The sequence below is a fragment of the Parasteatoda tepidariorum genome, chromosome 2 (genome assembly GCF_043381705.1).
Source record: "Parasteatoda tepidariorum isolate YZ-2023 chromosome 2, CAS_Ptep_4.0, whole genome shotgun sequence".
Lineage (NCBI taxonomy): Eukaryota > Metazoa > Arthropoda > Arachnida > Araneae > Theridiidae > Parasteatoda > Parasteatoda tepidariorum.
In genome coordinates, this window is record NC_092205.1 from 98,297,096 (window position 1) to 98,315,361 (window position 18,266).

General features: G+C 31.8%; 1 protein-coding gene and 1 long non-coding RNA gene across 2 annotated transcripts in view; one reads left to right on the forward strand and one right to left on the reverse strand.

Moving 5' to 3' along the window:
• Positions 1-18,266, forward strand: part of LOC107445755 (transient receptor potential-gamma protein-like) — a 93,516-nt gene that overhangs the window by 35,500 nt on the left and 39,750 nt on the right. Inside the window, exons 3-4 of the mRNA XM_021145790.3 lie at positions 8,330-8,564; positions 12,507-12,851. Of these exons, the coding sequence (XP_021001449.2) occupies positions 8,330-8,564; positions 12,507-12,851 (580 nt within the window). The remainder of the gene's footprint in view (positions 1-8,329; positions 8,565-12,506; positions 12,852-18,266) is intronic.
• The window catches only part of LOC139425033 (uncharacterized), a 48,860-nt gene continuing 37,883 nt past the window's right edge, over positions 7,290-18,266 (reverse strand). The window contains exon 4 of the long non-coding RNA XR_011636223.1: positions 7,290-7,796. This is a non-coding gene — a long non-coding RNA (uncharacterized lncRNA). The remainder of the gene's footprint in view (positions 7,797-18,266) is intronic.

An 18,266-nucleotide genomic window follows, 5' to 3' on the forward strand; every position in this document is an offset into this window, starting at 1 on the left:
TTCAAAATGACAAAGCTATATATATATATATATATATATATATATATAAAGTGACTACCCCTTGCTTTTAAGGGTCTCAAATCGGAATCCGTTAAGTACGGTAAGTTTATACTGCGAAATTACGATTAATGTTTCATTTCTTATCTTAATTATTTCGCGCATTTAAGATACGGGTCTTAAACAATTAACCTCTAGCCTTTAGGTCAAAGTTAATTATACTGATATTTTTAAGCTTACAGCTTAGACCTCAAGGTAACTTGTAAGAGATCTTGAGTTGTACGAACTTAAAATTAATCTAGATGAGCAAGATTGCATTAAAATTAGTATTGTGTCATTAACATTCGTATAGACAAACATCATTGCATTAAAATGAGTCTAGATGTGTGTAATAATTGAGTTTAGAATATCGCATATCCTGGCTTATAAGTCAAACTTTCAACCCCCCCCCCTCAAAAGAAAAAAAATTTTACGAAAACTAAGGGTTTGATTTATGTAAAGAATATAAAGTGAGACACTCGTTGATCGTACACTGTTAGAATTTTCATTCTAAAATTATCGTTAAATAACCGGCAATAGCCTGTCCATCCAATTAACCGTAAAGTTTACGGTTAAGAAATTTTTTGACCTTTATGTTTTTTTTTAACCATTTACAACTATCATGGTTTTAAAACGGCAAAAAAGAAATTTTACTAGACATTAGAGATAGTTCAGCAGCTTTACGGTGCTGCCATCTACGCGTGATTGAGATGAGAGTATCGTATTCTAATAGTCCAGGGTCACAAATTAGGACACAGGAAGCTCTTTATGTGTTGAGGGAAATGGAGGGAATATTGTAATGTCAATGGTGGGGCTTGAATTCCTCTTCTGTAGGTCATGACATTGACAGATTAGCCTTCTCGTCTGTAATATGTACCCATCTGCAAGGAAGAAAGCGGCTTCGTTAAGTGGGCACAGTTGCTGCGATGAAATTTTGGTTGCTTAACCGTATTAGGTGAAAATATTTAATAAACGGTATTCTTTAACGTTAACAGTTTGAATACCATCTAATTTATGGTTATATGACTGTTTTATTTGAATAAGGTAAAATAGCATTTAAATAAATTGTCATTTAACAATTTTTTCCAAAAAATTTCTAACAGTGTAAAATATCAATGAATTATAAGCAATGACTAGATATGAGTTTTCAATTTTTTCATTTAATCTCAATTTTCATTATTGCGTGAAAATTAGTCACGACTTGCATTGCTGCATTAAATTTTTGTTAAGCTTGTAAATTCGCATTAAATATAGCCTATATTTGCGTTGCGATATAGAAATATGTCTAAATTCGTTTTATTGCATTAAAATTAGTCTATATTTTCATTACTGAATTGAAATCAGTCTATATTTGCATCATCGTAATAATATTTGTCTATATTTACATTATCGTATTATAATTAGTCTATCTGTACATCACTGGGAAACAGTCGCTATTTTCATTAATAAATGTTTCTTTTTAATATTCATGCATGATAGTTAATAAAAGTATTTTTAAACTAAGTAAATTATGTAACAGATTTCTATTATAGTGTGGGGCTGTGTTAACCTGTCGGAAAGGCGTTCGCCCATGTCCAAGACGTCATGAGTTCGATGCCACGAGGTCGAACACTCCCCGTGTAGTAGATGGTGAATGGGGCACGTTAAATCTGTCGGGACACACAGTCCTCCATGTTCCCACAACAAATTCTACTTCTGTGGTTCAGGTCAAAATTGCGATCTGGGGATGTATGAATGGGTCTACCCTGTAAATAGATTGTGACGTAAGTGTATGGCAGAAGTCGAATTCTTGCCCATAGATGGCGCCACAGGAAAACAAGAAGAGCCCCGTCTTAGCCTTAATGTCATACGACAACAACTATATAGTCTAAAAAATTTTTCGTTCGAGAATGATTTCTACACAATTTATTACGCACATCAAATAATTTCTTTTAAAAGTTTTTTCTCTCTTTCATATTGTGAAATTTTTGAAGAAAAAAAACGCTAGTTCTGAACATCTCATATACCACAAGAGAGCCGCGATGGCTCAGGGGATAGAGCGTTCGCCTTGCAATGAGGTGAACCGTTTTCGAATCCACAGCGTTGTCTAGTCAGAGAGAATCCGCATCCGGCTTGCACCGACCACAATGCTGACGTGAAATATCCTCAGTGGTAGACGGATCATGTGTTGGAGTTCCCTTGCCGTCAAGCTGACCGTGGGAGGTTCTCGTGGTCTTCCCCTCCATGTACCGCAAATGCGGGTTAGTTCCACCAGAAAGTCTTCCACGCGGGAAAATTTCTCCCAATGCTTGATCCAGGAGTTCACTTGTCTTCTGGATTGGGTTCAAAATTACAAGACTACGGAGTTGAACATTGGTAGTCGTAAACCCAAAAACTGGGTCGGCTGTTGTAAAATTAAAAAAATAAAATATACCACAAGACATATGGGTGTCAACTTACTCCAAATTTCCTGAACGCGAAATTCTTTCTGTCTGTCATTTTTTTTAAGAATAAAATAAAGGGAAAAAATAACCTTTGTTGAAAGGAAGTGATTTGGGGGAAAGGGAGAAGGGAGGGAATGCCTATTAATGACCCACTGAGTTTAGGAGATTAGCAATCATTTCTCACGCGATTCTCTTCTATTGCCCCCCTCCCCCCACCTCGATCCGTACCGGCGTTCTTCTGGGTGTGACTAAAAAACAGGGTGAAAAGCTGGCACACACACCACACATTGATCTCATAACTCTTGGGTCTGCATTCTGACATAAGGTAAGGAACTAATTCCACTTTATTTTTAATAACGTTGACATTTGCTGCATTGATTACATATTGCTTGAATTCATTCTTTTAAAATTATTATTATTTCCTTAATATTACTTCTTCCCCCCCATTTGATTACATAAAATGATGCATTAAATTTTGAATGTGATGTTATTTAAATTTACTGCACAATGAAAGAAAATCTCTCAGAAACTCAGGTTCAACGTTATATCAAAATGCGATGCACATTTGTGCCGTGCAGTGGTGCACAGAGGGGTGGGGCAAAGGGAGCAACGGCCCCTGTTACCAATCTATAAAAGGCATCCAACCGACTACTAATGTTTTTTTTCTTCTTTTTTACAATATATAATTTTCGTTTGCATGTACATGAAAAACTATTTTTAAAAATCATATGCATTAGTATTTATATAAAAATAAATATTTTTTAACGAGATGACAATTTCCTTTTGACACATTTTCAACACCTTTTCGACATACCTATTTCTTTTAAAGAGAATCTAATCTATACATTTTCCAGGGGTCTGTCGAGACATTTTGTGAAAGGTACTGTTTTTGTAAAATTGTGAAAAAACTATTCATAATGTGCGAATATAAAATATGCGTTAAGTCCCACTCTTTCAATCAGGGTCCTGCTTTTGCGAATTTGTGCAAATAGGGTCCTGTTATTGCAAAAATTGTTAAAAACCTTTTCAAGAAGTTTTTAAATTGTAAATAGATACAAGATTCTGCTCAACAATTGCTGCTACTAAATTAGAGATGCAACATACACATAATTGGGATTTAGCCTATACTGCTCAACACAGAATATTCATTTCGGACGAATACTGGAAACAAAATCACTCACATTTTTAATAATATCAATTGACATATTTTAAATAACACAACTTAGTAATGTATCACTTTTAATGTGCTACGCATTAAGTAAGCTTAAACAATTCCTAAATTTATAAGATTTTATTTAAAAAATTGCCAGAAATTAATTTTTATTTACATAATATTCTGTTAATTAATTTCATGAATAAATATAAATTGATCAGTTATTTATTTACAAAAAAATATATGGTTTGATATTAGTAAGTATGCGCTCATGATGTTTGTAAAAGTAGAAATATTTTCTTAGAATACTGCATTTAGAATTTAAACTAAGGGAAACTTAGTTTGTCTCGAACCATCTCTCCCCCCACCGGGAGAAGGGTTTATTCGATTAACAAAACAATAATGAAGATAAACAAATTTGTAAAGGGTCCGATTGAAATATAAATTATTTTGTGAAGGGTCCGTTTTTAAGAAATGATATTTCCTGAAAGGTCCGTTAACGGACTCTAATTTCTTCTAAACAGACCCCTGTTTACGCATCTCTGTCCTCCATCTCTCCCTCGTGTTTAAAAAGTTTGACAATATAGTTCAAAACAGCACACTAAGGTTGCCACAAATTTGAATGCAAAAAAAAATATTAGGCATACTTTAGACTATTTTCTTTTAACTAGTTATGTCCAGACAATGAGATAAAAATGACTAAAAACTTAAAAACTTTCAATTTTTTTTTCCTAGTTAAAATTGTCTAAGCGACTAAAACAAGCAAAATGTGAAATATTAGTGTACAGAGATAAAAAAAAACTTTTTTTTGACGTACATAATGTTTCGATGTTAAAAACTTATCAGTCGAAAATATTGAATTTATTGAAATGTTTTGAATAATATTTGACTACTAACTGAAGTAATCTTAAACGTTTAAAAGGCACTTGATGAAAGAATTCAAATATTATTTAAGAATTTGTAAAGTGTTAAGAATGATAAACAGGATTTACCTGACAGCGGGAGTTGTGCTGTTGTATCATCTATTAGTTCAAATATTAACAAATGTTCTAAGGGTCGCTAATATTTTTATTTTACGATCTATTTTAAGAACTGCACTTAAAATTTATTTATAGAAGACCATAAAACCGATCGTCTTTAAGGTTTCTTTTCTTTTCTTTCTTCTTTTCTTCCACTATAACAGGAGAAATATTTTTATTATTCTTTTTTTTCTAATTAGAATAAATATTTTTATTTTATTCTAATTAGAAAAAAAAAGAATTGAAGTTCGTGACGTTATGGAGCATCGATGTATTTTAAATGTATCGGTGAAAAACCTGCGAAATAAAACCCTGCTATTCTTTAGAATATCACAAAATTTAAAATGCTTAGGATTAACAATATTTTCATTTTTTTTATAAATTAAATAGAAAGAAGCGACGTGAAACTTCTTGAATCAGTCAATTCAAATCCGAATTAATATTTATTTGCGACTAGTAATATTCAATAAATAAATAAATAAATAGTTATTATAAAATTCTCCAATGCGCATAATATTTTCTCCAACTATCGGGATGATAAATGAAATCATTCTTAAAGAGGCTTTTAATTTATTTTTAATTTGAGACATTTACTATTTTTTCTGCTTAGGTTTTCAGATATTTCTAATTTAAAGAAAAATTATTTCCCAAACTGGAATACTTTGCATCTGGTATTTGTTGTCCACATTGCATGGAATTATTTTTCATTTTGCTTAAAATATTAATTTATTTTCTTAGCTTGGTTGCTGTTCTCGTGTTATATCAAAGTTTAAACAAAAACAATCTAAATTAGACACGCTTAAAATGAAGCAATAAATTATTATCGTTGTCTTAAGGGTTTGATTTTAAAATTTTATCTGAAATTTACTTCATTTAATTATTTGTTTTAAGGCAAGTTAATGAGAAAAATTATCCAAAATATCATGATTTGTAAATTATTGCAGTCTTTAGTGTTTCAAAGGGTGCCAATAATTCAATTTCTTGCAATTTTCAATTTTAAAATGAATTTATGAAAAAAGTAATAATCGACAAAATAAAGCAGCAGCCAAATTTATCATTAAAATGTAAAATTACATTTTTTAGTGAATTAAAAATTCTTTTCTCTCCTTAATAACAGAGCAGATGTTAGTCATATTCATCAAAATTATATGATTTGTTTTATTTTGTTGTTGCCCAAAAATTTATCATTTTAAATAAAGAAATTATTCAGCTAAAAATTATTCACAAATCTTGGCAGATAAACTGTATTAATGACAATAAAATATTTTTACACAGGATTGCAATGAAAATACAACTTCTGCACCGATCACCATTTTTCGAGCTTTGAATATAATAAAGAATGATTAATTCTTAAGTGAGCAATGATTAATTAAGTAGCGATTAATTAAATGATGAATAATTATTTAAATCCATTTTTAATTTATTTTTATTTTAACTTACTAAATCCATATTCCAGGATAAAGATGTAATGGATTCCAATTAAATGATGAATAATTAATTAAATCCATTTTTAATTTATTTTTATTTCAACTTACTAAATCCATTTTCCGGGATAAAGATGCAATTCAGGATTTCATCCATACGATTTTAGTAGCATTTTATTTTAATTGTCTATCAGGGTGCGTAGCGAATTCTTTGAACAAAAAATAAGCACCCTTTAAGTACTTTTTAAGCACGCAAAAATTGTTTTAAGCACTATATACATTAACAAAATGCAAAATAATTTTCGGAGACTTTAAATGATCATGATAAAATAACTAGTTTCTAACAAAAAACTCTTTTCTTGATTATATTAGCCATTATAAAATGATCGAGAGATTTTTCGGTTCGATATCAGAGGGTAGAAAATAAAGTCTGGAATTGAGAATATCTTGCAAAATGCAGCAGAGTTGCACATGAGAGTGCAATTACCGAACCCAGCTCAGCAGACGCACATACAGACTCGCACGTGTTTCACCAAACATGTAAAATGACTGGCGCTTTCATACGCTATGGACTGATGGTACATCGAAATAGATTGTGGTTCAATGAATTGTGAATTGAACAGAACAATGTGAAAAGCACGCTTTTGCACAATACTTGGCGAAAATCGACATGGTAGAGAAAAAAAATCTCAGTTTCGAAAAGGGAAAATTAAGCACTTTTTAAAACTACGCAATGAAAAAAGCACCTTAAAGGGCTTTTAAATAACGAAAATCGAAAATAAGTACCTTTAAGCACTTTTTAAAAGCGTTACGCACCATGTCTATTTATACAATAAATTAGGGCATTAGTTAGTTTTACAATTAACTAGTGACATTGTGTTAAATTACAAATATTGAGAAACATGCTCATTACTTGAAACTCAGGCTTGACGATTTTTTCAATCTTGTTATTTGCAATCAGAATATCTTGAAATGTTTATAATTGCAAAAAATCACAGGTCACCCTTTTTTAAAATAAAAAGTATGGCTCCTTTGAAATTGGTTCTAATCACCAGTTAGTGTCAGCTGTGTCTACTCCATAACAGAATCAATTCTGAAAATTATTTTAATACCTTTCTTCTCTTAAAAAAGTTTAACAATCAATCTTTTTACATCCAATTTGTTATATTTGAAAATAACTCTATGTAAAAAAACATATTAAAAGAAGCAAAGGATTTCGAAAAGTGTTTTCTTACCAGGGGGTTCATGGATGTTATAGGCTGCACAATATCATGACCAACGGCGTGATTGTGGCAATTTAGTCAACATAGCGCCATCTTTATTTTCAAGTCAGCTAGTACCCGTCGATTTGGAACCCGGAGTCTATGTCTTCTTCTTTCACAATGACAGTTCAGTGAGCCGCGGTCGCCTTCCAATGATGTAACCCGTGTTCGAATCACAGACGTGGCGGGTTGGTACGAGTTCTGCTCTCTGCTCGCACTGACAAAATGGGGTACTGACGTAAAACATCCTCGGTGGTAGACAGATCACGAGTTATAATACCCGGGCTAATAGTGGGAGGTTTTCCTTTCCATGCAACGCAAATGTGGATTGTTTCATACAAAAGTCCCCCTCAAATGCTAGTTTGACCTAATGGATGATCCAGGAGTTCCTTTGTCTTCTCGGTTGGGTTCAAAATTATAAAGTTCATAACATTATCAGTCGTAAATTGAGAATTGGGTCGGCAGTTTCAACGCCAGTTCTAAAACAAAATAAAATAAAATGACAGTTTAGTTTTTTACTACAGAGCCATCGCGTTCACAAATATGAATAATATATGATAATACATGAATAACGTAAATAAGAATAACATATGAATAATAGACAAGAAAATGAAGAATTCTATGAAGAATGGGACTGAGATGGACATTAGAACAGGAAAGGAAATCATGACTAAATTTTATCAGCCATTATGACTTTAAGTCATTATGCAAATTTTTATTAATGTCTGATGACTCAGTAAAATTTGCATTATGACTAATGACAATAGTTTTTTGTCTCTGCTAGTTTTTGACTGACTTAAATTTTGTTCCCCCATTTAGAAACATTTTGACTCATTAATCCATTAGTCAATATTTTAACTTAATGATTTAATTTTGAATTAATATATAGAATACTCTGTTGGTTGAAAATGGTCGAAATGGTAAGGTTGATTGAAAAATAAGAGCTTTTTTTAGTCATTGGTTTAATCACCAAAGAGATTTGGTGCAAATAAATGTTCTTGTAATTCTTTAGAAACTTGTTGAACTACACCGACACAAGCTTGAATGTCAACTGCGTCGATCCACTGGGTCGTTCAGCCCTCCTCATGGCCATCGACAACGAGAACCTGGAGATGGTGGAGTTGCTGCTCGACAGGGGTGTCGACACCAAAGATGCTCTACTCCATGCCATCAACGAGGAATATGTCGAAGCTGTCGAAGTACTGTTGGAACATGAGGAGGCTAAACACACACCTGGACAACCTTACGTAAGAACCCTTCCAACACAATGCATGACAATAAAAATTTTTTTAAAAGATCCATATTATATATATAAGTTCAAAATGAAGATAAAACAAAGGAAAATAACAGACATATGCAAACGAGGGGGGGAAATAATAATGAAAAAAATAATAAACAAACTCTCTCTTTTTTGCGGATATAATCGTGTGGGCTGATGAAACGATTCATCTTTTATTTTCCGGTTTTTTTAAAAAATTTCATCCTCTTTTTTTTTAATCAGTTGTTTGTTATTTTTTGTTATTTTATCTGTGTATTAATTGCTTAAATGAGACGATATATTATAAAAATATGGAATATTTATTATATCAGTACATTTTAATAATTCGACCAAATTATTACACGCACTGTAGCGTCTTAATAATTACGTGTTTTACAAGAATTTATATGCAATACTTTTATATTTAAACACATGGGTTTTTATTCAGGAGATTTTTTATGTACTTCCTATTAGTATTTATTTTTAATGTGTTGCTCTACATTGTTAACCAATTGATACACGAACGTAAACAAACGCAAACCGGTTTCAGCCACGTAACATAAATAAAACTGTGTAACCATCACCTGATGATTAAGATTTTACATAAAAACTCAATAAATTAAATAATCTGCGTCTAATAATTTGGCCAAGGATTGTATATATATATATATATAGCTGCTGCTGCACTATTTAAAAAAAGAAAATGCAGAAATAGTTAACACTTTTTTTCTAAAAATGTGGCTATGTGAAGAAGTTAAATTTTAGGTTTTATCGTTAAATTTTTCTTCTGAAAACTAATAACAAATTTTTGTTTTGGCTCCGATCGAGCTTTTTCTTTTTCAAAAAACTTATGTTTTTATAGACGTTTTTATTAGGACGTGGCAATTAAGAGATTCGTAACTTTTGAGGTAGATTTCAGTTTATACGTTATGGTTTCGATCAAGGCTTTTTTTTTAAAAACTTTCATTTTTATAAACGTTTTTATTATGACGCAGCAATTAAGATGGTTTTAGTCTTCACTTTTTCCTGAAAATACGGTAATTGTAAAACTAAAATTTTTAGTTTTGAAATTTTTTTTCAAAAATTAAGATCTAATTTTATTTTTTCTGTTTTTGCTTTTGTATATGATCATTGTTTTTCACAGGAGTTTTTTTTTATTAGCGCTGCTTTTTCAAAAGCGTTTATTATAGATATTACCTTTTTCAATGTTTTACAGATAATTTTTTTTCTGGAAAATATTATTTTTGCATTCAAGTTGTTTTAAGAATGAAGTATATATATATTTTATTAACTTTACAACTTCATTTTTTTTATTGTAAATATTTCTAATTATCTTAACATCTTAATCATAAGAAATATTTTTATTAATGCTTTTTCCTTTTACCTAAAATCAATAATACAGCGAAGTTTTGATTATTTTTCAATAATGATTAAATTCATTTCTATGTAAAAAAAAAAAAATTTGTTGTGAATGATTTTTTTTTTTAAAAAAAGGTTGCTATTCGGGTCGCCTTATATTCGGTATACGGCCGAATCACTATTTGTTACAACCCTAATATGTACTGATTTACGTTCAAAATGTCTTTTTAAACGGTGTGATTCGAAACTCTGTCGCAACGAAAATAAAAATTCCATAGTTTACTTAGCTTAGTACATAGACGTAGTTTACTTGCCATAGGGTCTTACACTTGAAGCAATGCGATAATTTTAAAGTATGTATATTTTCTTGCCGTGAAGAATTATTTGTGCTTTAGAACAAACAATTAACTTAATTATTTTAAAGGTTATTAAACTTTTTCAAAAATCGCCAATTTGGCGACATTTTTCCACCNATATATATATATATATATTGCTGCTGCTGCACTATTTAAAATCAGAAAATGCAGAAATAGTTAGCATCTATAGTTAACACATTTTCTCTAAAAATGCGGCTATGTGAAGAAGTTAAATTTTAGATTTCATCGTTAAATCTTTCTTTTAAAAACTAATAACAATTTTTGTTTTGGCTCCTATCCAGCTTTTTCTTTTTCAAAAACGTTTTTATTTAGACGTGGCAATTAAGAGATTTTCAACTTTTGAGGTAGATTTCAGTTTATGCGTTATGGTTTCGATCAAGATATTTTTTAAAAACTTTTATTTTTATAAACGTTTTTATTATGACGCGGCAATTAAGATGGTTTTAGTCTTCACTTCTTCCTGAAAATACGGTAATTTTAAAACTGAAATGTTTAGTTTTGAAATTTTTTTTCAAAAATTAAGATCTAATTTTATTTTTTCTGTTTTTCTTTTGTATACGATCATTGTTTTTCACAGGAGTTTTTTTTTAATAGCGCTGCTTTTACAAAAGCATTTATTATAGACATTTCCTTTTTTAATGTTTTATGGATCATTTTTTTCTGGAAAATATTATTTTTGCATTCAAGTTGTTTTAAGAATGAAGTGGGTATATTTTTTTTAACTTTACAACTTCATTTTTTTATTGTAAATATTTCTAATTATATTAATATCTTAATCATAAGTAATATTTCTATTAATGATTTTTCCTTTTACTTAAAATCATTAATACAGCGAAGGTTTGATTATTTTTCAATAATGATTAAACTCATTTCTGTGTAAAAAAAATAATGCTTATGAATGATTTTTTTTTAAAAAAAAAGCCATAGTTTACTTTGCTTAGTACATAGACATAGTTTATTTGCCACAGTGTCTTACACTTGAAGCAATGCGATAATTTTACAGTATATATATTATCTTGCCGTGAAGAATTATCCGGGCTTTAGAACAGACAAATAACTTAATTATTTTAAAGGTTATTAAACTTTTTCAAAAATCGCCAATTTGGCGACATTTTTCCATCTAAATGAAAATTATCAAAACCACTGCCTTATTAACAGTTTTTGCAAATTTTTATAAGCCCAGATAATGCAGCATTGGAATAAGTTCTTAAATATTAAAAAAATTAGACCTTAAGCGTTTTTCATTTTCACAAAAGTGTGGCTTTTTTCCAGTTTAATGTTTTGCATCATTTTCAAAATAAGCATAGACTTTAAATAAGCTAAACTTGACCTAACAGTTATAAGTAACAGTTGCAAATTCACAGCAGTTATAAAAAATAGCATGTAATTCTCAAAAAATCATTATTATGTGACTATTCATTCTCCAATATGGCTTAGATTTTAATACCATTTTGGTTTTAAATAAACCTTTCTAATTTTAATAACCGACTACTTAATACATTGTCGAATTCATCCACACTAGCCTCATAGATTGTCCATATTAGCCCCGTGTAGTGAGGTTAGCGTTTACAAAACTAATCTGTTTTTTAAAAAACAATTATTGTGAAAGTGTGAAACAACTTTCATTCCAAATAAAGCCCAAAATGCAGAGAAATGTATAAATTATTGCTAAAAATATTTCACTAGTTAATAATAATATTAAATATGATTTTTAACAAGTTTGCAAAAATTTTTTACAAGTTCCCTTAGTTATAGACAGCTGTCTCGGTCCCACAGTGGACTGATAGTAAAGACGTAGTTCCCTGTAGTACACCGAAGTTCAAGCATCAGTGGCTGCTGTCAATAAGCGGGTGGGTGACCACTTTGATCAGGTTGTGTAGGGACCAGTGTATACGTTCTCGTTAAACTGTTATACCGTAAAGTGCTCGACTTAGCATTTAGGTCATCGGGCTACCATAGCAGGGGAATCATCCCCTTTGTAGAGGATCAAAATTGCGATGGCATCCATGTCTTTGGATCATCCTCAGGGATGTTTCCCAGACAGTTACCAATAGCCCACTGTGCAGCTCTAGTGCGACGTAAATGAACTACAACAACAACAATGAACACCGACTCGGTAACATTTTCTTCATTTCCTGTTTTCACTCCAGACATTTCGATTGGTTCTTTTGTTTATGAAACTAAATTCTTTTCAGAGTTGGGAGTCAGTTGACTGGGAGGTGTCTGCCTTCACCCCAGACATCACACCCCTGGTGCTCGCTGCCCACCGCAACAACTACGAGATTATAAAGATCCTCCTGGACAGGGGTGCCACTCTCCCCATGCCTCACGATATACGATGTGCCTGCGGGGACTGTGTTCGTTCCTGCATCGAGGATTCCCTCAATCACTCCAGATCCAGAATCAACGCCTACCGTGCCCTCGCCTCTCCCAGTCTGGTGGCACTCTCCTCCAAAGATCCCATCCTGACGGCATTCGAACTCAGCAGCGATCTCAGGAGGTTGAGCTTCTTGGAACACGAATACAAATGCGAGTACCTGGTAAGATTCTCATTCATTTCAGGATGTTTTTCTTCTCATAACCGTTGTTGAACAGCCGACCCAAGTTTTTTGGGGTTTACGACTACTAATAACTAGATTAACCGGAATCCGGGGACACACCGATCACTCGAAGTGCACGCAAAAGTTCAATCGCATAAGCAAACGTATTCAAAATTTTCAAATTAGAGTTTTAACAAATAGAGAGAATATTAAATACGAAATCCAGAAAACAACGTTTCTTAGAAATGAACTAAATACAAACAAGCATTGCAAAGAAAATAAACAGTATCAATCAGAAGAGATGTCGCATCTTCAGTGGGGGTGAAAAGTTAACAAAAGGAAACAATTTCACATGGTTAAATATAAGATGTTTGTAACTCAGAATATAATCACAATTGACAAAACAGTACTTGTACAAAGCAGTACTTCAAGCTTTTACTACTACTAATGTTCAACTCCGTAGCCTTGTCATTTTGAACCCAATCGAGAAGACAAGAAGAGAACTCCCGGATCGAGTATTGGGAGAAATTAGCATTCGTGGTGGACCTTTTGATGGAAATAATCAGCATTTGCATTACATGGAGTGGAAAAGTGCGAATCCTTTTACAGTTAGCCTGACGGCAAAAGGGCTTTAAAACATGATCCGTCCACCACTGAGGATATTTCACGTCAGCACTGTGGTCGGTGCAAGCCGGATGCAGATTCGTATCGAACTCGGTTCACCTCCTTGGAAGGCGAACGCTCTATCCCCTGAGTCATTGCGGTTCAGGATGTTTTTCTTCTTATGATTGGTTCACTTGGGAAGCAAACTGTTTAGAAATGATCAAAGAATAGCATTTATTTTTACTTAAGAGAATGCCGGAAGAAATTCTCGCAAATTCTCTTTCTCCTAATTTAAAATTTTAATTGTAGAAAAAGTGAGTTCCGAGAGTGAAGTTACAAATGCTGAAAAGCAATGAAAATAAATTATGATATGTTAACTTAGGATTATGCAACGGAGAAGTTCTCTTCTAATATTTTAATTGGTGACGAAAATATTTTTCCACGGTATGGGGTCCTCTGAAATAATACACAAATTCAAGTAGTTTACAATGAAACCTGTTAAGCTGACCACCTTTGTAATTGACCTTTATTGTTAAGAACTAAATTTATTATATAATTAAAAAGAATAAAACCTTTGCAGCCTGTGAATCTTATATGTTGATGATTAAAATAAGTAAAATGTATCTAAAAGTGTCATTGAATGCTATTCTAAATCCTTTAGACCGGAAAAAAAGAACCATATCTGAAAATTTTCTAGGCTATTATGTTAATCATAAAAATTACTCAAAATTAGTGAAATAGCGTTAAAAAGCTAACCTAAATCCTTTTGCAAATTAATCATATGGTAAATTTTTTACTGCTTTTGTAACATACAGGTTTGTAAGTTCATAAGACAAAATGAGATTTAAAATGTTGAGATGAATTTAGAAGTTTTATAAATGCACATTGCGTACTGATATTTTTTAAAAATTATTTCTTTATATACTAAAAAATCGTAACTGTCGCCACCGTTGCTTTGGGTGTTCACCTTAACATTGCACACAGATTTATTGTAGAACTATTTATTATTTATTGTATTATCTATAGAACCCAAAGACTTATAAATCCGCAATGTTTCAGGGAATAGAGCGTTCGCCTTCCAATGAGGTGTTCCGGGTTCGATTCCCGGCGATGGCTGGTCGATACGAATTCCACATCCGACTTGCGCTGACCACAGTGCTAACGTGAAATATTCGCAGTGGTAGACGGGTAATGGCTTAGAGTCCCCTGCCGTCAGACAAACCGTGGGAGGTTCTCGTGGTCTTCCTCGCCATGTAACTCAAATGCGGGTTAGTTCCATCAAAAAGTCCTCCACGGATGCAAATTTTTCCCAATACTTGTTCCCTTGTCTTCTGGATTGGGTTCAAAATTACAAGGCTACGTAGTTGAACATTAGCAGTCGTAAACCCAAAAATTGGATCGGCAGTTTAGCGACGGTTATAAAAAGATATAAAAAGGCGTTTAGTAAAGTATAGGGGAGAGGTGGGTCAATTGTAACAGGGTACGATTGTAACAGAGCAAAAATTTCGAGTGTCGGGTTCTAGATTTGGTTCCTAGGTGGCACACAAGGTGTATTTAATAAATCTACATGTACACCCCTGATGGCAACCATTTTTATGTACTTTTGAAAGAGTTACATCACAAAAGATATTTTCACGCCACGCAAGTACTTTTTTTGGTATTAGAATATTATATTGTAACAAAGTAATTTTGTTTAAACAAATAGAAATTAGTAACCGAATATGTAAATGGACACCTTAATTAACATTTCAATTAAAAAAAAGATTAGTTTTGCTAATTAACTAGCATTGTTTTTAACAAATGAAGCTGAAATGGCGTCNAGGTGTTCCGGGTTCGATTCCCGGCGATGGCTGGTCGATACGAATTCCACATCCGACTTGCGCTGACCACAGTGCTAACGTGAAATATTCGCAGTGGTAGACGGGTAATGGCTTAGAGTCCCCTGCCGTCAGACAAACCGTGGGAGGTTCTCGTGGTCTTCCTCGCCATGTAACTCAAATGCGGGTTAGTTCCATCAAAAAGTCCTCCACGGATGCAAATTTTTCCCAATACTTGTTCCCTTGTCTTCTGGACTGGGTTCAAAATTACAAGGCTACGTAGTTGAACATTATCAGTCGTAAACCCAAAAATTGGATCGGCAGTTTAGCGACGGTTATAAAGTGTACCGTGTTTAAGTTGGAATAAGAAAATTATCATCTGATAATTAGTTGGAGAATTATTAACTGTTGAACTTGTAGAAAAAAATATCATACGGGCCGCTCTACAGACCGCAGGAATGAAACTATAACTATTTGACATGCTGGAAGGACCATAATTGCTTATGAGCTCAAAACAGAGTTTTTTTTTTCAGAAATTTTAATTTGCTTGAAAGTTATAGCAAATTTAAGTTTCTGTTTTACGAATTTTTTTCTCAATTCGTTACGTTACATTTGATGCTTAAAATCTATAAAACTTAGAAACTAAAAATTACGAAGGTATGTAGGAAAATGTACAAGAAATTCAATGAAATTTAAAAAAAAAGAAAAAAAGAAACGATTTGATTATTAGTTTGAGAAGTGTTAACAGTTAAATTTGAAGTTAAAAAGAAAGAAAAAACATGTTGATCCATATATTGTCAGCTGAAATGCAACTATCGAGTTAAATTCGATGGGCTGATAGAACCATTTCGAATTATAACTTTAACGAGAGTTCAAAATTCTTAGTTTTTCGAAAGTTATTAAAATTGTAAGCATTTTTTTGCAACTATTTTTTCATTAAATAATAATTATTCATCCATGAGGTATTCTCTAAATAAAATTCAAAAGCTGTGGAGAAAAAAATTTACTAAAACATTTATTTTATCAGCATATTTTATTTTGAATATTTTTACTTTGATTATGCATAAGAAATGTATGAATAATACGGAATATTTAAAAATAACATGATCTAGGAAACACGCTTATTCATCCCCGCTATTAAGTTGACCAGTGGTCAACTTACACAGGTTTCACTTTATTAGTATAAGCGTAGCATGAAATAAAGACACTTTTTAAGGGGGGGGGAAAGTGCATAAAAAATATCATAAAAATTTAAGAGTAATTTCATGTATTTAAGAAAGAGATAATAACTTGTATCGACAATATTTAAATACTTCTCTTGTAGAAAGAATGACAAGTCTCGATTTCAACGTTTTTAAAATAAAAATGCTGGTGGGAAATATTTATTTCTTAATAAGTGTTTGAAAAAGACAATGACGCATATTTTCAATTTCAAGGAATAAATATGCAAAAATATTCATATCAATTATTTCGTAAAATTATACATTAACTATCTAATAATGTTAATTTTTTGGTGGGGTGGGTTAGAAAAATATAAATGATATTGAAAAGTTTTGAGGCATTGGAAAATTATTGGGTGGGTTTCCCTACACCTTTACATGTTAGGTCATAATTTTCTTTTGCTTTGCAAGTATGTTAAAATAAATGCATTCAAATTGTAAACTGTGGTCAATTAATAACACAATTTGTATCTTAAGCTCTTTTTATCGGGAATAAAAGCTTTCTACTAAATGATTTCGGTCTGATTCATTAAAAACTTGCTGCTGAGGTAAAAGAATAAAGGCTTTACGTGCGGAAAATGTATTTTTATACCTAAATATCCTACCGAAATCAACTAAGCTAATTAACAACCTATTAGAAATAACATATTCTCTTCTGAGAAAGCGAAAATAAATATAGTTCCCGTTTGAGAGACATAAATGTGATATTTTGCGTTCTCTTATTTTCAAGAGAAGAAGAGTTAAAGAAATCATACGTTTTTATGATAAAGAAAATATATACACAAAGAAACAAAATAATTCCTCGTGACGTCAAAGGGATAAGTGTGTTCCGTCATCAATAAGATGTGGCGTCTTAAAAATAGCCTCAGTAAAACATTCGAAATACCAGAAACGCCGGCTGGGACAAATCCATTGGTTGTCAACGGATATAAGTTCAGACCTAAAGACCGTCGTTTCCATCCTCCAGATTCCTTTTAAATGATAAGACTTCCACGAACTTTAATGAAATAATTATGTATTATTATTTAATTTAAAAAAAATTTTCAACAGTGGATCTCCAAAAATATGAGGACTCCGACTGCTACGGATCGGGTCAATCCAGATCTACCAAAATTGTATATTCTTACAAAAGGTTCTCCTTCTGTACAGTTCCTGGCCATATTGTTCTACGCACTCTAAAATTCTATGTAAAATCATAATTATCAGGTGATAATTTACAGCTTCATTGTTTTTACCCGACTGAAACCGGTTTGCACTTGTTTAAGTTCGAGAATCAATGGGTTAAATTAGGCGATAGATAATATAAATTCAACGATAGGATAAACTATACGATATATTATATAAATATAGAATATTTATTATATCAGGTATTATATTAGCATATTATAGTAATTAGACCAAATTATTATACTCACTGTAGTGTTTTAATATTTAGCACGAGTTTATACGCCATACTGTTATATTGAAAGATATATGTAGTGGCTATTTATTTAGGACATTTTTTATATACTTCCTATTTGTATTTGTTTTTAACGTATTGCATTACAATGTTAACCAATTGGATACACGAACGTAAACAAGTGCAAACCGGTTTCAGCCGCGTAAAAACAATACAGCTGTATAAAGTATCACCTGATAATTATGATTTTACATAGAATCTTATAGTGCGTCTAATAATACGGCCAGAAACTGTAAGTTAGATTCTTTTCAAATGATATGATTTCCACGAACTTTAATGAATTAATTGTGTATTATTATTTAATTAATAATTGAAT